General features: G+C 39.2%; 1 protein-coding gene across 2 annotated transcripts in view; it reads right to left on the bottom strand.

Annotated features, from left to right (window-relative positions):
• Positions 1-325: 325 nt before the first annotated feature.
• The window catches only part of parvaa (parvin, alpha a), a 46,698-nt gene continuing 19,271 nt past the window's right edge, over positions 326-27,752 (bottom strand). For both annotated transcript variants that reach the window (XM_038308717.1, XM_038308718.1), the window contains exons 5-13: positions 26,459-26,599; positions 18,703-18,818; positions 18,443-18,501; positions 16,670-16,689; positions 16,520-16,581; positions 14,103-14,171; positions 9,525-9,626; positions 5,633-5,705; positions 326-758 (exon numbers count right to left, since the gene is read on the bottom strand). In XM_038308717.1, the coding sequence (XP_038164645.1) occupies positions 682-758; positions 5,633-5,705; positions 9,525-9,626; positions 14,103-14,171; positions 16,520-16,581; positions 16,670-16,689; positions 18,443-18,501; positions 18,703-18,818; positions 26,459-26,599 (719 nt within the window). In that variant the 3' untranslated portion in view covers positions 326-681. The remainder of the gene's footprint in view (positions 759-5,632; positions 5,706-9,524; positions 9,627-14,102; positions 14,172-16,519; positions 16,582-16,669; positions 16,690-18,442; positions 18,502-18,702; positions 18,819-26,458; positions 26,600-27,752) is intronic.

Genomic DNA, 27,752 nt, shown 5'->3' with positions numbered 1-27,752 from the left:
AGAATTAAGACATTTGGGGACTAATTTGTCACAATCAGGGACTTTAAGGGTTCACATGTTTAAATAAAATACATTTATGAGGACTGAAAGATCAAGCATGGTATCAACATGGAAATAAATACATTTAAATGTATTTTTTTCTTTCCTTTTTCTATAAAACATTAAAAAAAGAAAATTATCCAAAATCTGGTCCTGATATCTATCCTAGGCGTCCAATCATTTGATTCATTTAAGCTTTGAAAAGGCATCTTTATGATGTTCAGCTCAATTTACAAGTTGCACTGTTCTGCAAAAATTGAAAAATAAACTAATTTTTTCTAAAAAAAAAAAAATAAAATTATTTCCCTTGTTTTGAGCAGGTGAGACAATTGGCTACTTAAAAAAGATGGTTTATGTTTTAAATAAGAAAAATAATCTCCATTATACTAATGGCAAACATATTTAGTGGGCGATTACCTGCTCATATCAGGAGCAAATACATTTTATTTTAAGCACATTTAACTCACGTTTAGATCCGTTTTTACAACGTAAAAGTAGATATTGGTTTTTCTGAGTGCAACAAATTTGATTCATTTAGTTAAAAAAAAGAATAACTTCTTAAAACAAAAGGATGGCTTAAAAAAACCTCACTGAAAACAAATGGTGTTGCTTTAATGTCTTCCCACTGGTGAAGAGCAGCGTTCAGTCCACGTTTCTGTACCTGGAGAAGAGGTTATAGAGAACGCGCAGCGTTGATTTAAGGTCGCAGTTCACGATATCTGAGGAAAACAAGAGAAGATTGGAGGAGTAAATATTAGTATTTCTTTGTTATGAAAACAAAGCAGCAATTTTTTACTTTTGTTATAAAAAAAAAAAAAAGATTTAATAGACTTTAATTTCAACTGTGACAAAATGGTCCAGGTTGTGTTCACCACTTGTCCTTTATTCTTTCTTCTGATTTGTAATGCCTAAATTTAAACATTAGTTTGCAGCTTTGCTTCACTTACTATCCCGGGTTTGTTTGTGTTAGCATTATGTTGCAGTTTCCATCTACTTATGTTTAGGTTAAAGCTATTACTTCAGGATTATTGGATGAATTTGTTTATTTTGTTTCAAAATATATTCATGGTTTTTGTTTTCCTTTTTACTCACCATTGTTAAAGTATTTCCCACTAAATTGACTAAATGATGTCATCCATTACTTTGCTGGGTTCTACCATTTAGAGGGTTTCCTTTGGAGTTATGCTTTGTATGTTTTTCTTTAAAGTAACTTTTTTAGGTATCTTGTTTCACATTGTTTATTTTGCAGACTCTTTCTTTATGTAGATGAGTTTGTAAATTAGATTAATTTTATTCTTGTTTCTCTGTTTAGACTTTGTTTTTTGTTTTTTACCTGTTTAATTGTGGCTTGGTCCACTCAAGTGCAGGTGTGTTGCCAATTGGTTATATAAGCACTGAGCTCTTGGAAGCTCGAGGAAATGTTTTGTCAAGAGTAAAATGGAATGAAAGACAACAGAGAAACAGGAACCAGTGGCTGAAGCTGTTTGTTTTTGGTTCACCTTATTGATCCTCGACCAAATTACCTCACATCAACAAACAGAAAAAACTATCAGAGAAAGATCTCGGAACTTCTCCAGTCATTCATAGTCCTCCTAGTCCAGTGTTTTTAATACAAACAGGAAAAAATAATAATATTAATTAATATTAATATTAATCCCTTCAAAGCTTTTTTTTTTCTTAATTTTTTAATCTGGCTTATATCTTCCACAGCACATCCCTACGCTGCAGTTATGCAGTTTGAATGAGAAGTGATGATTTTATGCACTTATAATAAAATTATGGAGAATGTTTTTATTAGCAAATTGTCTAACAAATCTGCTCAAATAAAGAGAAAACACTTAAAGAAAATTGTACAGTAAAACAATAGGTTGTTGAAACTTCTGTCTTAATTATGGAAACGTTTAAAATGTATGGTTCCTTTTGGATGACAGTAATTAAGAAAATAACAGCTGCTCCTCATCTTCATCTTTGTAGCAGAAAGCTGGGAAAAAAAAACTATTCCGGACAAAACTGACAGGATTTTAAAACTGATTTTTCCTCCATTCCTCTTTGACTCATCATTTTCAGTTTGGTATGATAGAGGTTTAAAACAAATAAGAAACCAAATTTATCTTCCAAATATAGTTTACCTGGTAAGCATCCATTTTGTTTTCTATAATTTCGAAATTTCGCCTCAAAATGTTTCCCAAATTTTCCTTCTAACCCTCCTGAACAGACCTGGGAAACATTATTGAGTATAATCCAATCCAAAAAGGTAAGATTTTAAAGATTTATAGTTTGAGTTTAAATCTAAGGGTTGATTCTAATGTCAAACTTTAGAGATGTATGGGATAAAGAGTTGGGAATCCAGTTGAAACGAAATATTTGGGATGATGCCATTAACAGAATTCCATCTTCCTCATCCTGTGCTCGTCTTAGTTTGATCCAGTTTAAAGTCGTACATGGGATTCACTTCTCAAAATCTAGGCTTTCTCAGATTTATGCGGATTCTGTGGATGAATGTGACAAATGCAAAGGTTCCCCCTGCGATTTGGGTCACATGTTCTTTCTCTGTCCGGAATTATATCATTTTTTGTCAAACTACTCCTCAATTATGTCTTCTGTCTTGAAAGTAAACTTGCAACCTTGTCAATGAATTGCTGTATTTGGTATCCACAACCCTAATTTAGTTCTAAGCTCTGCTCAAAAAGAGATCATTGCCTTCTCATCTTTACTGCCAAGGCGTATTTTACTTTTACACTGGAAGTCCGATAAATGTCCCTCAATGTCCCTCTGGGTTAAAGACATGATGTTTTTTCTGAAGCTTGAGAAAATCAAATATAGCCTTCGAGGGTCGAGTTTTACTAAAAGTGGCAATGCTTTCTCTCCTATTTTTCAAACTTAGAAGTTTTGCCTGACTGAAGGTCCCTTTTCCTTTCTTGTTGGAAATATATAAAAAAAAAAGGGGGGGGGGGGGGCGTTTTGGGGCGAAACTGTTGGACTGTAATTTTGGAATTTTTACTTTGGTGCGATGCTTTGTCAGTATTGTACATAGTGTATAGATCTATAGTGTATAGAATGACAGCAACAGTCATTCATGTCTGTACATTTATGTGGATACAAATATATTTGAATATGTATGCTTGTGTGTGTATATATAAATTATATATATATGTATCTTTGTTTTGTTATTTCCTCTTTTGGCTCCAATAAACATAATATGTTATTCTCTAGTACCAACCGAACAAAAGTAAACCCAGAGGATGATTCCGCCACCACCCTGCTCCACCCTCTGTGTGGTGTGTGTATTCGGTAGAGCATCAAGCATCATGTTAGAAATTATTTGAAAAAATTTAACTTTTGTTTGATCAAACACGCTCTCCCAAGAAGTTTTATGGATTTTACCGCGATCTGGAAATAAATTACTTCTTCCAAGCGGAGTAGAACAATCCACAACCACTGAGATATAATTCCAGATCCACAGCCTTCCTACCAGTTTTTATCCTCTACTTTTAAATTGTTTCAGGATTTATACAGGAAGGAGTTACTCTAATTTAATGCATTTTAATGCTCTGAGAAATGATTTTAATCCCATCAACAAGTACCCATGACTATCTGCATTGGTAAAATCATTCTTTACCGTCAACAGGCTGCAGCCATGTTCTGAATTTGGCGTTCTTCAGCCACTTTTGTTGAAATTAGCATTTTGCATTTCTCTAGCTTTAGGTTAGTTTTATCATAGTAAAGAGTTCTGCAGAAACACGCGGAACTAGTCATATCTAATAGATGAAATTGTCTTTCTGTTTTAAATAAAGCATTTTTAATGCAAAAATAATCACATTTAATTATTTTTATATCAATTAAGGCCTTAATTTATAAAATAATAATTTAACGACTTTTAATGACCTGCGGAAACCCTGTGTTATGAAGCAAAGTCCACTTTCAGTCACGCTGGTTTCATTTTGTCCGTAATTATTGATGCCTAACAGTTCAATGGATTTTCCAAATCCTTCTTATGTTTGATACCATTGAGCATTGAAATTCTGCTGCAAACCGTGGCTTCTGCTGAAGCACGCTAACAGGCAAATGTTAGGATAATCCTACCAGGACATCTGAGGTGTATTTAGGGTTAATCAGATTCTGTAAAATAAATGCTAGTCTTGTAAGTAGTGCATGATGAAACCGAACCATAATCTGGATTAGATGTGTGGACGCTCACACAACCAGGTTACAACTAATAGTTTTAACTGAAAGCAGAGCATTAAAGCAAAGCAAGTTTATTTCTAAATCCCATTTCAGTAGCAAGACCATTTAGAGTGCTGAATGTAACAGAAAAGATACAGACAAGATAATAATAGAAAATAAATAAAAGTTATACGACTAACTGAACTAATAGAGTTTAAATAGTTCAGTTAAAGGCCACTGTAAAAACTTTTACAGTTTTCTGGCAGTTTATTCCAGATTAGTGGAGCGTAAGAACCAAAAGCTGCTTCTCCAAGTTTGATACTGCAGAGTAGATATGATCTATTAAAGCTTAGAGGTCTGGCTATCGATCCACTGCCAGCCAGTCTGTAATGTATTTTGGAGCGAAGCTATTCAGTGATTTCTAGACTAACAGAAGGATTTAAAGTCTATTATCTGAGATAGTGAAAGGACTTTAGAACTGGGCTGATGTTCTCCACTTTCCTAGTTCTAGTGAGGATGCAGGCAGCAGGATTCTGGATCAGCTGAAGCTGTCTGATCCACTTTCTAGGCAGAGCTGTGAAGAAACCGCTGCAGGGATCAATTCTACTAAAGATGAATGAAGCAGGAAGTCCTGTTCTTCAGGTCATAGCTGAGTTTATTGTGTTCAGTTGTTTATGCATTTATATCTATATAACGTATATAGGTTTTTCATTATATGTAGATTTATTAAAATTTTTACCCGTTTATGAATCCGCATATTTTCAATTTGAGTCTTATTTTGCTGCTGGGACACATGAGTCACTTCACAGATGGATAATAAAGTAATAAATAATCTCTATTCCATCATAACTTCATTTGTTCTTATACCATTTTTTTTGTTGTTGAATTGTACAACATGTATTACAGGATAAATCCAGCTGGATAAAGGTCCATATATAAGAGAGGAAGCATTGTAACTATTCACCTTGCTCTTATTTCTTTCTATTAAACCATTACAAACACTTGACATTTTACCAGGGCGGTGCAGAGTCTTTATTTTCACCACCTGAAAGCCCAAAGTGAGACAACTCAATAGAAATAGGAAGAAGTCCTAGTAAGGAGCCGACTCTGCAGAAAAACCAGTCACCATTGTAGACTTGTTCTGTGACAGGGCTGACATGATTCAGCAGTAACTGTAAAAGTAGGGTTACTACACCGCTCAGTTTTTATGCTAAAAAATCTTGACATCCAGAATAAACTCTACAGACTGAATAAGAATAACAGAGAGAATGACAGATGGAGGTATGCTTGTATAACGAAATCTTTTAACATGAAGTATTTTGAAACAAGAAAGACAAACTGCCAACCAAATAAGGTGAATTACTGTTAAAATCGTCTTATTAACCTGCTCAAACTAAGGGGAAGTGTAAAGAGGCAAGCGGCATCTTACCCTCAGCTCGGGGCTTTGGTCGCTCCAGACCTCCATCCTGCATCAGCTCAAAGGAGAACGACACGTTGTGAACCTGTGGGGAGAAAGATAACGCCCTTTGGATGTGCATTGTAGGACGCCAACCCGTCACATTTTCTGACAAGGGAACACACGCCTCAGTGGCTTTATTCATCACCGCTGTGTTGGACGAGTACAGCAGCAGCAAAAAAAATAAATAATCCATCAGTCTGTTTATTGTTTTTTAAACATCATTATCTCTTCATCATCAGGATCTTATATTTTTCATCTTTTTCTTAACATTTCTAAGTAAACTTCATTAGGGTGCAGCCTGCTTTATGTTTGCTGTGCAATTCAGATGGCTTCCTTAGTGTTAATGGAGAATGTTTCCCCATCTTTATTTTCTTTAAAAAGCTGTGCTTTATTTAGCCATGTGTAATAAACCGATGGACCAGTCATATGGGATGTTTGGACTTCCTGTTGTATCTAACTTTTTGATTAAATACGAATCTGTTAAAGATTCTCTGCGTGACCTTAGACCAAAGTAATATCTTAAAGGTATAGTGGAGGATTTCCTTTTTCTGGTGGGATCATCTCAATAATTGGTCCTCCTAGTTGTCAGTAATTCTGGTGATATGTTTACGTATGTGCTCGCCCCCATTTTTACTAACAGCCAAGAAATACCTGCCTAGAACTACCTCCCCTCACGCACACAAACGGATTGAAATATGAACAAACTTTCAAACATATTTTTAATGTTTTCACATTTGTTATGCATGGATGCCTGAAAATTTTAAGAAGCAGATATGAATAAGAAGAAAAAAGTTCTTTATGAAATTGTCCCTTTGGGTTCGAATGAAGCAGCTTGACCTGCAAAACACAAAATTAACACAAACATATGGCTCCCTTTCCTGTTTGGTGTGATGTCGTCGTCGGCTCTGCCGCGTTCTTTCATCTATTATCTTTATCTTTCTGAGCTCATCTTCATCCTGACCCACAGTTGAAGCGACACTCTTAAATCAATACTCCATTTCGGAGGAGCCTTGTGTGCTTGGAGCCAAGACTCTCCTCTCAATAGCTTGATAAATGTCGTCCGTTCTCCCCGGAGCCCGTCCGGCACAGCCGCTGGCCTCCGCAGTACTACGGTATTCTGAACAGGCAGTCTGTGGACGCCGCAGTAGCCTTTTGTTTGGGTGTCGGCCAGCGGCTTCTGCCAAGCTGCGGAGCAAAATGGGCATCGGTGCTACAATGCACATCCTGGCCCAGAAGAACACGCTCCGGCCTCACAGCTTCTGTAATCTCTTACTGCACAGGGAAACGGCGCAGTGGCTCAGGGGCTCGGCTCTGTTTCCGTGTGTGTGCGTTGGAGGCCTATCGACGCTGCACCAGGGGGAGGGCTGGGAAAAGTAGCACAGGCATCAAGAAATCACTCCTGCTCCCGCTCAGCGGATCTCTTCTTCAGACTCTTCCTTTCTGCCTTTTTTTTTTGTATTAGATGGGCTTAGGTCATGCTTTTCACACAATAAGCCTTTGTTGGGCAAAGCTTTTAGTACTTCACAGCAGGAAGGACACACACACGCAAACACACACCCACACAGTAGCCATATAAACCATCTTTCAACTGTTATGCCTCTTCCCTCAGATTGGTCTTCCTCTTACAGTATTTTCTCCCCAAGCGAAGATCGCTCAGGTCCTTTTTTTGTTTCCTGTACTGAGTTTCTTCTCATCGAACACTGTAGATCAGACAGAAACCTTAGAAAATGGCAGAATCACCTAAATATCCTCTAATATTCTCCTGGCTTCAACAAGCAGAGTTCTAACAGAGTCTGGGAAACCAGTGATTTAATTTTAGTGACTGGAAAAAGACAAACACAGCGTTACCTATATGGAGGAACCAGGCGTTTGCATGTTGCTCTGAATGGTTCAGCCATCGTCTAATTTGATTTAGCGGTGCATGTTACAGCCACACACGGTGGCTCTGTTTGTTATTATTATCTGAGTGGCCTCTGGAAGTTGTCTCTCCAGCAGCGTACGGCGGGTGTTTCACACTTTCCAACCTTATGCCCTTGACTTTTGCTGCTGGACATTTTGCACCAACCATGCACCCATTCATACACGCTTAGATGTCTAAAATGGGCCGTTTGGGGCCCCTGGTGTTCATTTTTAACATGAACACCCTGCTGAAACATGTTTGGTCCTTCGGTAAAAGTAGTTCATGCAGACAGACACTTCCTGGATTATTTTTTTTGTTTTATTTAGGGATGGGAATCGAAAATTCCGTGTGTTCCAATTCCATGGGACCGTTTTGCAGCTCGCTTAACGATTCTGTTAACGGTTCCAGGCAGCACCAGAGCCGTTCTAGGCAGCATGACTTACGTCACGTTTTTTACACAAGGTACGCATACGACATTCAGTAAGCAAGTACGATGTGACCAGGCGTAAGTCTAGAAAAGCAAAACAAAAAAAAATGGCGTCCCATCTGGTAAACTGAACGGAAGTTTGGTGGTAAAGTGGCAATAACCGTGGGAGGAAATACATCCAACATGCAGAAACAGCTGCACACACAACATGGCATACATTTTAACGAATGCCGTGTTTTTGATGTTTCCGGACAGAAGCTGAAGTTACGATCAGCATGGAAGGCAACTCTGGTGGTTAGTAGCTAGTTTTATATCACTGGCTCTGCTTAATGTGGTTCCTAGTAAATCATATGCCATTTCTGGAAATAAACCAGTTTCCTGCCTCCCTTTGGGGCTATTAAAAATGCTACAAAGTTGCTCCGCAGTTCAGTGAGAGAGAGAAAGGTGACGCTTGTTTATTTAAATCAGGGGGAGATGAGTTTATTTCCCGAAATTGTACAGTAATGCTTTTTCATTGAACGGATGCTATCTTCATTCGATTTAGATGACTGTGACGAGGCGGGTAGCCTGGCTGCTCAGAGGCTGGCAGCTCCTGTTCACGGACTTCTGTTTTCATCGAGGCAGACAGAGATAGAACGTCCCAGGAGAAGGTAGACGAATGTCACCGTACACTTACCAAGTTCATTGTTTCGATTCCGATAAGGGAATCGGAATCGTGAAAATCTTATAAATTCCCAACCCTAGTTTTAATCAAGATTTTCCTTAAAGCAATCTTGTGTCTGCAAGGACCAATCAGGAGGAGTCTTACGGAAGAGGTTTGTCTCCGCTAAACCTGTCAAAAAACATTTTCCTTCTGAAGGAGAAAATCAGTCTGAGGGCAAAGACGCTTTCGAGAGCGCGGCCGCTGGATAGAAAATCCTGCACGCAGTGATTTTCTCCTCTCAAAGCGCCATTTTTTCTGCGCGACAGTAGATAAACCATGCGCAGAAGTAGTTTAACATACATGCGAGCATGTTTACTTTGCTTGTGGGCGTTTTTTGAAATAAATTTGAGGCCATACAACAGAAATAGAAAATCACAGATGAAAATCTTGATTGTATTTAGCATTTTTACTAACAATTTATCTCTGTACATTTTTAAATACACAGTCTAATTAAATATTTGTCTGGCAGCCATATTTTCCTATCTGAACAGATCTTTTAATCTTGTTTGCTTCCCTCATGAAATGAAGCAGGACTTTTTGTCCTCATTTTAAGTAGTGGCTAGTCTGACCAGCAGACATATTTTCGTGGAAAAAGGCTGTTTTCTGGCCATTAACTTCTTAAAACTTTTCCTTTTGTTTGTTTCATTTAAAAAAGTAAAAAACACATCAACTAATGCACAAACAGACAGTTTTCTTTGATGCTTTGAAACACCTGGTTCCCACTGCAGAGTGAGCGAATCTAAGTGATCGTCTTCTTGATTAGCCGATCCGTTTTGACTCCTCTAACTTCCAGTGGGAGGTAGTATTATTGGAAACGTAATGAACTTAGTACCTTTTGGTCAAAATTTTCAGGCGTGAGAAAGAAGTTGTAGAGCGGCACGAAGTATCCTTCCAACAGACCCATCAGCAGCACCAGATAAACGCCGTCAGCAAACTAAAGGAAAACAGACGCACAAACACATGAAGCAAAACTTAATCAATCTGATTAATATTTACATTGAAGAGGCAGCGTTACATAAACTGTTTCCAGTCACAGTAAGAGCTTAGAAAGAGTTTGTTGGGCTCATCCTACCGTCATTCAGCACAGAAAACAGAAACTAATTCTTTGAATTTAAAACCTTTTAATTGATTTTGTAATTTCTGTAAAGTATCTTTTAATATAAAAAAAGAATTTAAGCTGCAGCTGTTGGGGAAACCTTTCAAACTTTAGTTCAGGGTAACTAATCATAAACGGGGATCGACTGAAACAGATTCTTAAAGGAATAGTACACCCAAAACATGATTAGCCTTCATTTTCTACTCACCCCCCATGCTGAACAACACTCTGGAGTACTTTTTTGATATCTCAAATGCATCTGGAGATCTGGGAGGCTTCTTGCTGTCTGCTGACATTCAAATAATGGAGGTCTATGGTGACCGAGGCAGAAAGGTCCATAAAAGTCCACAAAAAACGTGTCAATATTCCTCCATACTGCTCGTCCAATGTATTCCAAGTGTCCTGAGTGGGTAGCGTCCAGAATTTACTCGAAACGAAGTCATTTAGAATGTTTTTAGAGCATAAACAGTAGTGTATAGGATTTCCTGAAAGCGCGTTCACGAGTCTACGGAAACCGCGGCAGACCAAACCAGATGAAAGTGCGCATTCAGCTCGGCAAAGAACTCATGCTCTTCCTCAACACTGAAGTCCTCAGACATTTTTCTTTCGTTGTTTCTTTCTTTGCACAGGTAAACGGCACATTTCTTCTTCTACGCTTGCATTATCGGCAGAGCAGACGCTGAATGCGCACTTTCATCTGGTTTGGTCTGCCGGCTTCCGTAGCGTCGTGAACGTGCATGTGCGCGCTTTCAGGAAATCCTATACACTACTGTTTATGCTCTAAAAACATTCTAAATGACTTTGTTTCGAGTAAATTCTGGATGCTACCCACTCAGGACACTTGGAATACATTGGACGAGCAGTATGGAGGAATATTGACACGTTTTTTGTGGACTTTTATGGACCTTTCTGCCTCGGGCGCCATAGACCTCCATTATTTGAATGTCAGCAGACAGCAAGAAGCCTCCCAGATCTCCAGATGCATTTGAGATATCAAAAAAGTACTCCAGAGTGTTGTTCAGCATGGGGGTGAGTAGAAAATGAAGGCTAATCATGTTTTGGGTGTACTATTCCTTTAAGGGCGATACTCTATTTTTCTATATCAGTTTTAGATCACTGATATGAGCTGCCAATATTTGGGGCACATTCTTGGAGTCCATTTTGCAATTTTTTCCCCACTCTATTTGCATAATAAAAATGACAGAATGATAAGTTACAAAAAGTCTCAGTCTAAACAGGGATAAAGATATATTGACGATTTGAAGTAACAGTAAAAACTGATGGAAGATGGAGGCATGCGCCATATGTGATCTAAAAGCATGGCTACTGAATGCACAAATGCATCGGTGAATGCATATGTCAGCCAATACGATACATGAAAATAAAGCATGATGATGCTGCCCACTGCCCAGCATCGCTGCTTTCTGCAGGGAGAGATTTACAGGACCATCAGTTAAATATAGCAGCTGGTTAATCTATTGGTTTATCTTTAACTATTAACTAATAGATTACTTTGATCTAACTTTTCTTTTACAGTAGGTGAAGTAATGCCTATTATTACAGTTACTGGATACATTTCTTTTCTTTTCCCCTCGATAAAAACACTGGCCTTTTACACAATTACTTGTTATTTTACACTAACCTACAGGTGAGTTCAGACCGCGCACAGTGTCTTCGGCGAGACTGTGAACTTACATCGTACCCCTATGCAAACCGTGCGGGGAAGCAGCAGGTGGTGATAGCCAGTGTTGGGTAAGTTACTTTAAAAATGTAATCCGTTACAGTTACAAGTTACCTTGTGTAAAATGTCATTGTTGTGTAACTTTTTCGATTACTTTTAAAAAGTAATGTAACTAATTACTTTTGATTACTTTTTGATTACTTTAGGGTTTTAATGAGTATTGACCCATGTTCAACATTTAATTTTTGAGAACTGAATGTGAACCTTAAAAAAGCACTAAGCTGAGAGGGAACTGCTGACAGGCGATCACAGGATGTCCACAAGAAGAGATGCCAGCACCAGGCATGGAAGATTTTCTCAGACTCCTCTCATCGAGCCATACTCTTTCTGTTCCTCCCCCAGGCTCTACCATTTACGCAGTTTGCAGACTAACACAAGCAGGTTCAGGTTGATAGCCGGCAAACACTTCTTGCGCTGCACAGTTAAATTTGAGCCATTTTCACAGATGTAAATGAAATGCTCCTTAAATTTCCAGCGCTGGAAGGCTGTCATTCTTGATGCGCTGCTTGAGCTGAAATAGAACCGTCCGCTCGCTTCTGTTCCTCAAGGAGGCTCCACCAGCACAGGATGGATCATCAGAGTGGCAAATATGATAGAGACAAGGAGCCGTAGCGGGAAACTGCGATACAGGGCGCGAAGCAATAAAAATATCATTACAGTAAACCCTCGTTTATCGCGGGGGTTACGTTCCTAAAAGTTATTATACAATGAAATACTCCATACAACATTGAAATCAGGGAACAAAAACTTTTTACAGGCCCAGGCATTTGTTAAACAAATAAAAGTACGGTATAGACGTTGTTATTGTTTTTTTTTTTTTTTTTTTTACAAATAAGTACTGTACTGTAAAATAATATAGTTATCAATAAATAAGTAATAATTTTAATCATCAATACGAACTGAAGGGTTAATATTGCGGGGATCAGCACCGCCCCACCGTGACGGATTGGAACGGAAGAAAATGAAAAATTATGAAAAAAAATCCAAAGTACAGTAGGACAAATAGTGACTGACGTTTACAGTACAGTATTTCACTGCTGTTTGACGGAGCCGCTGCATCCTGACTCTGCTCTGTGGCATTTTTTTCTTCTAAAGCCTGCGGTACAGGTGTGTTTTTGAGAGCATAGAGAACATAGTTATCGGTAGTTGTTGTCGCTCTTTTTTCTTCTGGGCCAAAAGATCCTTATAAACCGACATGCCACCATTGATTATGTTTGACAATAAAGTTTAACAATGCATGATGCAAATCCATGAAGCAGCGAGACCGTGAGAAGTGAACCGCGTTATTGCGAGGGTTCACTGTACATATTTTGCAAAGGTTTTTCTTTATATTTTTTAACAAATGTAACTAAATTTGTAATTCTTAATATTTTCGGAAGTAACTGTAACTGAATTACATATTTTCTCATTGTAACTGTAACGAATTACAGTTACTCTGTTTTTGTAACTAAATTAGATAACGTCGTTACATGTAATCCGTTACTCCCCATCACTGGTGATAGCATACACTGCTCCTCTCTCTCCTCGTGCTACTAGATAGAACTGAGGTGTCAAACAACAGCGGCACATGGAGAGAGAGGAGCGGTGATCAATGAAGATAAAAAATCTTAACTTTCCATTGAAACTGCGACAATCAGAGCCGATCACGTAATCATTTTAGTTGTGATTCAGGTTAAAAAAGTGCAGCCAAGGCAAAGCTTTTTCAGTCAAAATGGAACATAGAGGAAATAATGTTAAACGATGAAACAAGGAATGCTCTGAAGAGGTTTCTGCTGGGGTAGATTTAGAAGGAAGTCCCGTCGAATCTGACTGTCATCCAGACGCAGCTCTGGATGAACCAATGTGGACAAGAAATGTATGTTCTTTCTAAGACGATTCAAAAGTTGTTCATAGAGAACAATTTAGCAGCAGTCTGAGAAGTTCACGTGTGCTTTTATTGTGAAATGCTAATGAGACCTTGACAGGAAATGACAGAATTGCCGGGGGTAATGGCAAGGAGGCTGATGAATGATGCTTCGGGCGTAAATACTAGATTATACAAGGATGTTTGAATTGTGGGAGTTATCTTCATTATGTTTAATATATTTAAAATAAAATTAAACTTGTTAAAAACAACATGTTTAAAACTTCTTTATCTTCAGATCCTTTCTCCCTTACCGCTAGTGAAAAATAAACATAAAGGAATTGATCATTAGTTTCCCGGTAGGTCCAGAATAGCCTCCAGACGGTCCTTCTAGTCAGGTCAATATTTCTGACCAATATTAGTGTTTTTTTCTTGTTTCTCATTGGCTGATACATGCAAGCATTCAATGATCCATTAATGCATTTAGCAGCCAAGCCCTGAGATCACATAGACTGCATGCATCGATTGTTATAATTTTATCAGATTTGTTAATAGTAATGTTTTTATATTTAAACTTGTGTAAGATTCAGTATCATTGTATAATTTTAAGAATGTGATCAGCATCACAGGATCGGCTATACTGATGGTAAAATAATCAGAATTGGCCTTAAGAAAAACCTGCATCACTCGACCTCTACACCTTTTCAAAATGGCTGCTGGACAGACTTACCTGTGTGTCCAGTTCTGACACTTCTAGGTTCAGCTTGTTCAGGTGTTTGTTCACAAAGGTGATCAAAGTCTGAAACCAGGCAAAGCAACATGTAAGAAATAATAGCATGGATACAGGCCAAACTATTTTACATTACAATGGCTAAAACCATATAGATTACCATTTTAAAACAAATTATTATGCAATATAAAGAAAAAATAATGGAATTAACTGATTTGAAAATTATTTGTACGTTTAACAAATTAAAAGTTTCTGCAAATATCAATTTCTAAATTGGGATAGAGAAAAATCTAGACTAATAGGAATTGATGCAACTTTTTACAAGAGTAATAATTTCATTTAAATGGTGATTAAATAGTTAACCAAACAAAATATGAAAAATGAAGATTCTCAAACTTTGAAGTAATCTTTGTATTTAACTAAATTTAGGGCAAATCAGTAAAGAATAATAATAGAGTCTTAACAGAAAACCACACTTTTCAACTTTTTATTGTATGAAATGGATTCAACAGTTCAGGTTGTTACTAGTGGAGGGTTGAGGTTTGTTTGAATTGTCGGCCTGTAGCTTAAGATTTTTATAAGTACATTAAATGTTAGCCATCACAGCCTGGCAGGAAGTTTAAACCTCACACAGGTTTCTCTAAATAGCCTCAGATTGATTGAATGAAGAGAATTAATCAGAGGTAATTATATGGCAAAAAGTAAACATGTCTCACATTTTTGAGAAAATTCTGAAAATCCAGACTTTAGTTAATGTGACCTTAATAGAGTCTGTAAAGATTCCTGCTGCATCGCAATGTTTTTAGAAATGTGACGTTTTGGACCTTAAACATTTTTCACGTCACACTTCCGCAACTTTTAAAAACAGAAATTTAAAAACATTGTGGCAGAAATTTCTACCGAGGCCTGGATGGATGGATGGATGGATGGATGGATGGATGGATGGATGGATGGATGGATGGATGGATGGATGGATGGATGGATGGATGGATGGATGGAAGATGAATGGATTCATGGAAAGATGAATGGATAGATGGATGATGAATGGATTAATGGAAAGATGAATGGATAGATGAACGAGTGATGGATGAATTGATGAATGAATGGATTAAAGGATGAATGAATGATGGATTAATGGAGAGATGAATGGATGGATGGATGATGGACAGAAGGACGGATGGAATAATGGATGGATGGACGGACGAGTGATTGATGAATGGATTAAAGGTTGAAGGAATGGATGGATGAAAGGATGGATGGATTAATGGATGGATGGATGAACGAGTGATGGATGGATGGATTAAGGTTGAATGAATGGATGGATGACAGACGAAAGGACGGACGGATGAATGTATGAATTTTATGTTAAAATGATAATACAGGGAATAATTCTTTCCAAATATTCTGCTTGTATTTTCATGTTATCCAGGCCCAGAAAATACAAACATTTCAGATTACGTACAAACACAGAGCTGCAACTAAACCTTATTTTCCTAATCAATTAATCTGTCGATTATTTTTTCCATTAATAATCAGATAGCAAAAGACTCATTAAAGAAGACGTTTAAAGAATTTAAAGCTACAGTGTGTAATTTTCAGCGACATCTAACGTTCAGACTGCAGACCGCAGCAACATGAACATCTCCCCCCCACCGCTTCTCCCCCCCAACAGTACGGCGAGCGTTACGGGACAAAATGTCTTCCACGACGTCCGCATCACCTACCTTCTCAAGTGATGAGGTTTGTTTACATAGATAATATTACAGATAGTATTCTCAGGCATAATACTGCCATCTATTGTTCAGTACCGTCTCAGTTCATCTCTCTCAACTTGCCGTAGTTACTTTCGAGCGTAATGGGCGATCTCGCAATCGCTAGTTTGTTGGCTCTGCGCTGCCGTAGCGCAAAGATGTCTGCCTCCATGGCCGCGAGACCCGCTCCTATGTAATTATAAATAACGAATTCTAAGGCAACGCAAATATTAAGGTTAAGAGGCTGAGCTCGTAGATGATGATAAATAACATAGTTATGTATAATATATTACATTTCTGACTGTATATCCCTGGAATTATTACACACTGTAGCTTTAATCCAGGAGCAACTAAAACCAGTTGAAGAGTTCTGGTTATAGAGCATAATGACGACAACTTCTTTTTTTATCTTAAATGCAAAATGTTGATATATATATTTTTACAATGTTGGTATAATTACTGTTTTAAGTTGGTTACTCTGTCAACTAAAGGATTTTTTAGTGTGTTTAGTTAACGATTAATAGATTACTTAACCAGTTGATGATTATTTCTATAATCGATTAATCTGATTAATTGTTTCAGCCTTGTACAAACTCTGGGTTTGTTTCATCATAAATGTCACAGGTTCGAGTTAAAAGATCAATCCACACTGTAAAGCTTTGCTACCTTTTTGACAACATTCAGCTTATCTGGAGCGTGGTCAAACAGGGTGTCAAAAGCATCGCGCTCTGTGGACAATAAAGAGCATTTACCACCAAATACCAAACAATAGAAGAATGAAGGAGGGCAGAGAATTCAGGGAATATAAACACATACCATGTCTGCCAGAGAAAGCCCTGGAAAAAAAAAGAACACAAAAATCAAAAGCCGGTTCTTCATATTGAGAATGTAACGGTTGATTGTTCATAATAAACAGCTGAAATAAGATGCTTCAGGTTCAACCACAGAGGAATGCAAAGAATGGGGGGGATTATGCTAAACAAATGACAATAGAGCAATAAAGCCAGCTCTAATATAATATCATTAACAATAGACACAGATGCACCTTGGGTGTTTAAATAACCAGGGACGGTTACAGCAGCCACACGGTTACAGTACAATACGTTCACCTTTCAATACAGCAGGGTATCAAAGCAATAAATGAAGACATGTCTGAGCAGAGCATTTCTATGGGAATGAGGGGCCTCTTGTCTGTTATTATACTGTTCGCACTTTGGAGGATGCTTTTGTTGGAAAGGCTCAGGTGGTTCTGGAGGGTAGGGATCGCTGCAGCATGAGTGTCCCCGAAGGGAACGATATCGCAGCGGGCAGGCCAGCGAGAAATGGCAGCAGCACAGACAAACAAACACGCACGCACACATGTTCACGGTGTAATCTCTGATGGCAAACGCGGGCAGGTCTGGGCAGCGGTCCTGGTGGTGTGGTAATTTCCACTGTGACCACCATTGTGTGTGTGTGTGTGTGGGAGTGTTTATTAGCAGTCTACCCATCCACCATGACCAAATGTGAGTGCATGTGAGTGCTGGCCTGCTGTTATCTCCCTTGTTGGTGCTGTCAGGCTGCAGGACAGCCTCACAGGGAGGGGGAGACAAAAAGTCCAAGAGAGGCTCTGCTCATCTGAAATTGTCTAATTTTTCAGCTAAAGCATCGCTTGTTTAGATAAAATGTTCGTCATTTCACCTTTGAGTGACACCTGCTCAGAGGGGAGGGGGCTGCAATCAAATATGTCGTTCCGAGAGCAACATAAACAACATTTTAGGTTAAACGTCCTAGCAACTGAAAAGACATTTTGTTCATTTCAAAGCTGCATGCTCTATATACACTGGAAAAAAATCTAAATCTAGATAAGTCATTTTTTCTTAAAATAAGTGAATTTGTTCTTAAAAGCGACATTTTGCCAATGACCAAAACAATTTACATTTAAAATAAGAAAACACAATTGCACTGCATTGCATTGTCTTATTTCAAGTGCATTTTATCTAATTATCTTATTTTAAGAGTTAAAAAAATCACCTCACTTACCTACTCAAATTAAGGGTAAATACAATTAATTTAAGACATTTTGACTTATTTCTAGATCTTTTTTCCAGTGTAAAAAGAAAAATCTGCACAGTTCCAGTGTTTTCTTCCCACTAATCAATATGCAGATATATAAAAAGCTTTAAGATACAATATAACTCTTTGGTTTGCCTGTTTTATTTTATTTTTTGTAATTTGGAGACAAACTTCAAGGTTATTTCTTTTCAGATCTGCATCAATCAGATTTCTGATCACCGATTTAGTGAAGCTCTGATTAGACTACATCTATAGAAATATTCCTTATTTTCAAACAATTATTTTGGGATCAGAAATTTTTAAGTGAGGCACAAAGATGTGCTCATTTTTAACCTGTTTAAACAGGTTATCTTCTGTTTAGACGTGTAAGGGATTCAACATCCAATCCAAAAAAGGTACAGATGAGATGTTTGCGCTTCGTAAGCACAGAAGTATCTGTGTAGAGCTGTCTTTTTAGCAGAAACAAGCGTCTATCGGTGGCAGAGGAGAGTGCGTTGAGGTGCAGAAGGGGCTAACACAAAGACATGCGCTCACTCTGTGTTGCCAGTGATTTCTTCTTGGATCTGCCTGGACTGAAGGATGCCTTCTCTCTTCTGAAAGACACAAAGGGAGACAGCTGAATGAGAGCAGAAAAAAGTGAATAAATAAAAAATTAAAAATGGTGTTTCATGGTGGAAATTAAAAACCCAAAAATAACAAACCTAAAGACATTTATAGATATATAAAAAAGACAACAAAACAGAATAAAGTTCAGCAAACAAAGTGAATATGAGACAAATAAAAATGGTACCAACCTGGACTACCACTACTTGAATAGAAACGTGGTCTGGCAATCTGATTGGTGCTCTGAAGTGTTGTGACAGCGCCACCAACAGGTGCAGGATGGCAACTATACTCTTGGCATGAACCGCTGATGTTGAGAGGAGAACAAAAAAGGAGCAGCTTGCTGAGTTTAGGCCCAGACTAAATAAATGAATACATTTATAATATAGATAGGAGCATTTTATTTTTTTATTTTATTCATGCGCATTTTGAACATTTTATACCATGAGACCCCCAATATGTCACAACCATGAGTCCATGTTCCTTCTCTGGCTTTTGCATGCTCCTGTAGATTCCCTCCTATTCGCATTTGGACCCGTTTCTTTGGCTCATGTCACTTTGAAGGTGGAGCCAACCGGAGCAAAAAAACTGCCTGTGATTTGCTGCTTTTTACGAAATCCCACCTCTTGAAACTGTAAGGCTACGTTCAGACCGCAAGCAGCAAGAGCAGCAAAAATGCGTGTGCTGCTTCATTTTTGATGCTTGTACAAGCTTAGTTCTGAAGCGCAGCTGCCGTAGCTGCCTGTAACAATGGCAGCTATATTTGCTGTGATCAGTGGGTAAAAAGTAGTTTTACCACCTACCACCCCAACTTCGAAATACGGACTCAATTCTCCATTTTAAAATGCAACTCAAAACCCATCTGTTCAAGATTGCTTATTCTCTTTAAAAATATCAATTTCACTGTCACAGCCTCTGTATTTTTTAAATGTCTTTATAATTAGTATTTTTATTTTTTCTGACACTTTTTATGTTTTTGTACGGTGACCTTGAGTGTCCAGAAAGGCGCCTTTTTAAATAAAATGTATTATTATTATTATTAATATGTTTTTCAGTGAGAAAGTCCACCTGAAACCTTCATCTGTGCAGTCAGATTACCATCCTGTCTTCAAATATTATTTCGCTGTCGGAGCCGCTCAGACCCCCACATACCGGCGGTTCGCTGTCAGCAGGAATCCCGTTAAACAGCAGCCTACGGCCCGGTCGCATCTTCGCGGTTTGCCGCGGCGGCTGGAAGGCGGTTTTCATATATGTAATCCAAACTGCAGGCATGATAAAAGCGAACATGTTTTGCCGGCAGATTTCGGCATTTTAAGTTAATTTAGGCGTTAATAAACTGTTTCAGAGGAGTGATCATGGCGATTTGCATGAGCAGTGCTGTGTCTGTCAAACTGCCAGCTCCCAGATCAGCTTCTCTGATTGATTGATTTTGTGCTTTGAGCAGCAAAAGTAAAATTTTTCCAACTCAAGCAGCAGCCATGTTTGCAGCGTGTTCTGCGTGTCAGCTGCTCAGAAGCTTACAATGCGCTGCTTCAGCTGCTCAAAACACGCTGTGGGACGTTTTGCTGCGCCTTGATGCACGTCAACCATTGACTTTGCAAATAATCTAGCTGCTCCTGCTGTCTCTGCTGCTTTAGGTGTGAATGTAGCATAATATTGTTTTTTTTTGTTTTCCCCTAATTACAAAGAGTACTATATTGGCCCAAATATAAGACAAGGTTTTTTTTCGTTAAAAGTAATGTGGAAAATGTGGGATCGTCTTATAATCGGGGTCTAACAAACTATACAGGCTGACAGTTATCTGGGGTCGCAAAACGAACCTAACAGCAGAGGGCGCTAGTTTTTTGTAAAGCCAGTGACCTCCCTGTGGCTGCGTTATTTCTATCGCAACAGAAAATAAGTGACAAGGATTCTACAAAAGCCAGAGAGATTTGTAGACATTTGAGGCGGAGTTATGACGCCAATTTTAAAGATAATGGTGGTCAACGCAGCGGAGGCATCAAACCACTATCAGGCAGGAAATAAATACAGAGTTACAGAGTCCAATATCAAAAGATGGCAAAAAAGGCCTCTAAAATAGGCAAACAGCAAAAGAAAAGCTTATTAAAAAATAGCAGAGCTGCAGGGTCAGAGTAGGAGGGACAGCGAGCGCAGCGAGGTGGAGGACGACTGTGAGAAAAAGCCTAATGCAGGTTTTTGAGACGTTCCGTGAGCAAATTCCAGATTTCATTTGAGTTTACGTGTTGCATCATTTCAATTAAGGGTCATTACTGTGTTTTTGTTTTTACGTTTTTTTTTTTAATTGCACAAATATTTCAATGCAATATTATTTCAATGAAATTGCTAGCACTTCAATATAAGAGTTATTTAAACCAAATAAAATTGGTTTATCAGTCCCTTTTTTTGGTCTTTTAATTTTGTTCCTAAAAACTGGTCCTGGAAGAGGGGATCGTTCTATATTCTGGGTCGTCCTATATTCAGGTCAATTTTTTTCTAAGGGGTCACTGAGATTATGCTGCTTCAACCGAGGGTGAAATCCAATTAAATTGTTTAAGAGTGGCAAGAATGTACTTGCCTCTTTACATACTGATTTTGTTTCCGGCAGCCTCAAAATTAAGAACTAATTCTAAACCCAGGCAAAAATAATCAGAGTATTTTCCAAACCATTTCTAATGTACAAGAAAAATACAATCAGAAATGTTCCGGGAATGTCCTAGTCAAAGTCTGGACTTTAATATGCTGCAGCATTAGTGCTTAAAGAAGCATCCAGTGTGGCAAATAAAAAACTGAATAAAGAAGACAGGCAGTGATGATGATAACAGCTAATGTATATACTTGATGGCAGGTATTATGCAATAAATGTAATTTAATCACATGGAGCTAGTTGAGTTTCAGGGTTATTTTTCTATCTTAAAGGTGCATTAGGAGATGTTTTCTGATGCATTTTTTACCATGTGGCCTAAAGATCTCCCCACAGCCGCTTAGCAAGCAGTGAAATAGAAGGTCTGGAAGTGAAACTAAAATAAATGGTCCCCTCTACAGTGAGAAATCAATGAGAAGTGTCCACCAATCACAAAAGATGGTCCGTTGTATACGATTGGTTCCATGACCCGTCAATCATGGTTGTCTGCTTGTCCCTCCCCCCTGTGCGCGTACCCTGACACATGAACGAATCGACCCCCCGAATGTTCGTGCAGGACGGCATGGCTGGAAGCTAGCCACTGTTATGCTACGTCCACAAATAAAGCAGCAAGACCAGCAAAAACTTGCGTGCTGCTTCATTTTTGATGCTTGTACAAATTTAGTTCTGATGCGCAGCTGAAGCATCTCTGCTGCTCTGGATGAGCGGTGGAAAATGTGGGTCTGATCCGCGTCGGAGCTACCCTATCCTTTCTCTGCCTGTAACAATGGCAGCTATATTTGCTGTGATCAGTGGGTAAAAAGTAGTTTGAATCTAAGTGAGAAAGTCCACCTGAAAACGTAATCTGTGCAGTCAGTTCATCCAGATTACCATCCTGCCTTCAAATATCATTTGTCGGAGCGGTCAGACCCCTGTACACCGGCGGTGCACTGTCACTAGGAATCCCATTCAACAGCAGCCTATAGCCCGGTCATGTCCACATGGCTGGAAGGCGGTTTTCATGTACGTAATCCAAACTGCAGGCACCAGGATAATAAAAGCGAACATGCTCTGCCGGAAGATTTCGACATTTTAAGTTAATTTAGGCGTTAATAAACTGTTTCAGAGGAGTGATCATAGCGCTCTGCATCAGCAGTGCTGCCTGTCTCCCTGCCAGCTCAGAAATCAGCAATGTGCCGCTTCAGCTGCGCAGACACGCTGCAGACAGCATGCTCGTTCATGTGTTTTGTAGGCGTGGTTTCAAGGGGTGGTCTGAAGGGAGAGGCATTGTTGTGTATGTTCAAAAATATTGCTTGCTGGAACCGTTTTTCCAAGATCTCCTAAAGCACTTTTAATGGATAAAATCACCATTTGAAAATTGTGAAATTTAAAATTTGTGTTCCTTTAGTATATTTCTGTATATAACTGACATTTCTGGGTGATATGAAATATGTTTTTATTCTAAAAGAGAGGAATAGAAAATAAGACAGAAAAAGAACCAGAAAGGTTGCATGTATTTCTTCCCTACAGTGCTGTTTTCATGGTGTTTATGAGACTTTAAAGGGACACTATGCAACATTTTTCAGTTAATTAATGTGTTCCATAACGTTTTGGATGATTAAATGAGTCATTTCAGGTTGAACAAAGGTTTTCTCGGCCGCCCTGGTGGTCTGTGGGGGAAATACTGCACTTGCAACTGCAGGAGCACCGACCCGCACCCACAGGCTCAGAAGTCTCGTGAGAGTCAGTCTTGCTTTACGGCGAGAACTGCTACACCCCCCAGTTAAAAGCATTCTCGTTGCTAGCACAGTGGCGATATTTGTGCAGTTATGCTACGTTCACGCAGCAAAAGCAGCAAAATCGCGTCTGCTGCTTCCTTTTTGCTGCTTGTACCAGTTAGTTCTGACTCGTGGCTGAAGCAGCTTTGCTGCTCCGGCTGTGTCTGAGGCGCGTTGGGCGGAGCTTCACTATCCTTTCTCTGCCTTGCAGCTATATTTGCTGTGATCAGTGGGAATAAAGTAGTTTTAATATGTGTTTAAGTGAGAAAATACACCTGAAAACGTAATCAGTGCAGTCAGTTCATCCAGATTATTATCCTGCCTTCAATATTTTTTCTGTCGGAGCCGCTCAGACCCCCACATACCAGCGGGGCGCCAACAGTATGGATCCCTTCATCAGCAGCGGTTCACCGCGGCAGCTGGTAGGTGTTTTTCATCTAAATAATCCAAACTGCATATTCTGCCGGCAGATTTCTGCATTTTAAGTTAATTTAGGCGTCAATAAACTGTTTAAGAGGAGTGATCATCAGCGCTGTGTCTCTCTCCCTGTGTTAAACGCACCGACGCGCTGCTTCAGCTGCTCAGACGTGCTGCGCCTGGTGCTCAAAACGCGCTGCGGGACCTTTTGTTGCGCCTTGACGCGCGTCAACCATTGACTTTGCATGTAAACTCGCTGCTTCTGTCGCGCCAGCTACGTCCAGTGTGAACGCAGCGTTAGTCATTCGCTGCTAAGCTCAAAACAACCGCGCCTGGCTTGACGGAGAAACCAGGAGAACAGCTGTGCATATTTACGACAGTGCACTTTTACTTTCGCCCTCTGGAGGGAGCCTCACTGGAAAATCAACACCGGTTGCATAGTGTACCTTTAAAAAACGAGTACATGATTAGCTCCTGATTAGCTCCTCTCTGCAAAGAAAAAAACGCCAAGTAAATATTGTTTGTCATCCAGAAACCAACTAAAAGATCAATTAAGAGTCTGAGGCTTTAGAGTGAAGCCAGCAGCATTGTCGCATCACAAAGTGAGCGTCCTTTACATCATCCCTGCGTGTAAGGATCGGAGCAGGCTAATTCAGGACGGGGGCATTTCTACTACATCAAAGAGGAGATGAAAGGTGGGGAAAAACAAAACCGAATTGATTAGGAGAAAGCTCCTCAAATCAAAAGGACAGCCAAATCAATCACCTTCCATGTTATCGACTGTGCTCCTTAGCATTTCTGAGGGCATCTCACAACAATAGCTTTTCAAGGACGACAACTGCAGCAGAGAAACTGCTAAGAATGTCAAAGTATTTCTCATTTAGAAAGCAATGCATTTAAAAATGTGCTGTACTGCTATAACTCCATCAATTATTTTTCTCCGTTGTTTTCTTGTTTTTTTTTTCACCGCATTTCTAATTCCTTCCTCTAAAATAAATAAAATCAGTTTGTTTTTCTTCTCTCCACATTTTTTCTTTTCGCTCAAGTTTCCACTGATCAGCTGAGTATCTTTTTTATTCAGCAGCAAACAGGAGAATGATTAACAGTGAAATACCAGAAAACGGAAATCAACAGGCTACAGATTAAACTTTGTGGACAATAAAAAGTTGATTTTCATCGAGGAGTAAATAAATGAAAACACCTCAGCAAAGATAGAGGCATTAAATCTAAAACGCAAACTTTCTAGGTCCCTTCATGAAACAAAACCTTTACTTGTCTGTTTTCTTTTTAAGCCTACTATAAAACAACATGGTGCTGCTGCTCATCTACAGATGATATTTTATCTTTTATTACTGGTTGGGATAACTTTGATTGGTTTTGCTAACAGAACAAAACTGCCTCATGAAATAATCCTGGTTTGGAAAATGACAATAACCAGGTGTATCCTTTCCCACGCTGGTTAACCTGCTCCAGGTGTTTGTAATCAATACTATTTATAAAAGGGGCGTGTAGTAGAGGTGAAGTTGCACTGATTTATTGGCTTTTTAGTCAGCAAAGAATTTCAACATTTTTGGAGATGTGAAACTGATCTTAACCACTGATCTTATGCATCTCTGCGAAGGTCAGCCACTACCAATGATCTAAACTTCATGGACATTTAAAAGTAGTTAAAACTAATTTCTATTACTGTAAAGATATTGTTCTTTTTTATATTCAATTTTGATTTTACATCAACTGTTATAATGAAAATATGTCCGTCCCTCTCCCCAGCCACTTGGGCCAGTTCCTCTGGGGGAATCCCAAGGCGTTCCTAGGCCGGCAGGTGAGATGTGCCCAGAACACCTCACCAGGGAGGCGTCCAGGAGGCATCCTAACCATTTGGAGGGGTAAGTTTTGGCCTAGTGGTTAGAGCTGTGCACTTATGCTCTGAGAAGGTTTCATGTTCCCGTTTCGATCCCAACTACCTGCAATCTGGGTCCATGAGCAAGACCCTTAACCCCCACGCTGCTCTGGGGCATCGCATAATGGTGGCCTACTACTCCCCAAGGGGATTGGTTAGATAAAGAGGGAACTTCGTTGCTTTGTACTTCACAATGTATTGACAATAGACTTGAATTCTATTATATGTTTCTAGATGCTTGAGTCGCGTCAAATGTTTCCTCTCGATGTAAAGGAAGGCAGCGGCTCTACTCTGATTCTTCCCTATGACCCAAAGCTCATGACCATAGAAGAGTGTAGGAACATAGATCGACCGGTAAATATAGAACTTTGCTTGTTGGCTCAGCTCTCTCTACCACAACGGACCGGTATAGTGCACGCTTGACAGCAGACGCCGCACCAATCCACCAATCGATCTTCCGCTGCATCTTCCCCTCATTCATGAACATGACCCTTAAGGCCAATTTATGCTTGTGACACATGGCCTCTTCAACCGTCAAATATGTCTCCGTGTGTGACCACACCCCCGCGCTGAGGATCTGCAACAGTCATCGCGCACCTCAAAAAAATCCTGACTATGCGTTGGAGGATCGCAAACCCGCGCAGACCTTAAGCGGAAGTACGCAGACAAAAAGCAACTGTGATTGGTCCTTGGTATGCCTTTCCGGCTCTCTGTGTGGTTGTCCTTCTCGATTCGGTGCCGGGGCGCACCATTTTAAAAAAACGAGGAACAACTACAATTGACAACTACGACCAAATTGCCAAAAATTGCTCTGCCAAAACGAAATTCTCCTAACCATCTGCCGTTCTCAAAAGTTCTCCAATAGGCTCCCCCCCACGCTTTGGCGGGAAACCTCTGTGCGTCCCTTGAAATTCCAGACCAATGGTGCAGAAGCATACCAGCAAAACTGGTTCGCGAGCAGACCCAAGCAACATTTGATGTGTGCGGATGCAGAAGTATAATCTGATCTTTAATCTCCTCCACTAGGGGTAGTACATCCTCCCCAACCTGGAAAAGGCAGTCTACCCTTTTCTGGGTAGACTTTTAGATTTCTAGCAAATATCAGTATTTGCTGAAAATAGGAATCAGCATCTCAAGCTTTTTAAAGATCAGTTAAAGGTGGTGGCCTGAAATGTTAAGCAGCTCTATTTTTTTTATTTTACATAAATAAAAATGTTTCATCTGCTCCTCACAGTCGACATTCCAGCGGATGCTCCTGGTGGACAGTTTGAGCGATTCGTTTATACGCTCCAAAACCGTCTGCAGCTTCTGCTTCTGGGCGATCTCCGATTGGGTCACCTCTGCCACGTTCAGTTTCTCGCCTTCCAGCTTCTCTGTAACAGAAGTAAAAGAGTTTAAGGCCACAGGTGGAGTTCACAGTTTCTAAACAGCAATCAGGTTTTCCACTTAGTTTCTTCTATATCAGGAGAATCCAGCAAATAAACCAGCAATAAACCGACATCCTATGCACCAAACAAGCAATCCTTTCTGTGTACTTTCTGTGTAATGAGTCCAGAGAGATCCAGCCTTCAATAAAAGAGATTTTAAATATTTAGCTTCAGCACCTTGTGATGTAGTTCAGATTGAGTCAGATGAATGGCATTTCATTTTCAAACGTGCCGTTTTCTGCAAACCATCAACAGAAACTTGTAAATCAAACTAAATTATACATTTTTTTCTTCCTTTTTTCCTCATGTTATTTATAATTAGCAACCTTCCATCTTGGTCAGGAAATATGAAGTTTTCCGCTGACCTTCCTCTCTGAATTAAGAGTTAATCAATAATAATAATAAAAAAAAATATATATATATATATTCTTATATTAAATTCAAAGTATTGCTAAGTGGTAAAACCATATTAATATACACTGATTAGAGATCAATCGGCACAGATTTTTAAAGGCCAATGCCAACAGTGATCACTTTGATACAAGTCTAAACTATCTCTGGTATGTGCCGCTGATATTTCCAGGCTGATCCTTGGGGCTAACATTGCTTTTTCTTTCTCCATTTAAATGACCAAAGTGACACAGTGATAGAAAATGTTACATCCTTCTGAATAAAAAAAGAAAAAAAAAAAAAACTTATTAAACAATCAAACATTCCAGTCCAGCAGATTAAAAAACGGCTTCTTCCACATTGCCATTAGTAGCTGCCGAATGTTCGGTGTGAAAAAAAAAAAAGCTGAATGTTGGAAAATATATATCTCAGTCCTAGACAAATAATTGTTAGTTGCAGCCCTAGGACAACTAAAACAGGAAAAAAAGGGAACGCAGAACCAACTGCTTGGAAGATCGGCTGCCTGACAGCACAGCTTGCAGAACATTGACTTGAAAGCATCACAATAACAGAAGTAATGGAGGCAGTCCAATCCTTGAGAACATGCTGAGTTTTCAAGCATTTACATGATATTTTCATTTTTTGATTTCTTTTGTTTGAGAGAATCGTGTGGCTGAATCTGTGGCGTAAATATCGGTAAGCAGAGACA

This window comes from Cyprinodon tularosa, unplaced genomic scaffold (genome assembly GCF_016077235.1).
Source record: "Cyprinodon tularosa strain WSP-4 unplaced genomic scaffold, ASM1607723v1 ctg644, whole genome shotgun sequence".
NCBI lineage: Eukaryota > Metazoa > Chordata > Actinopteri > Cyprinodontiformes > Cyprinodontidae > Cyprinodon > Cyprinodon tularosa.
The sequence above is the reverse complement of the archived record's forward strand: the minus strand, read 5'-3'. Positions and strand labels throughout refer to the sequence as shown.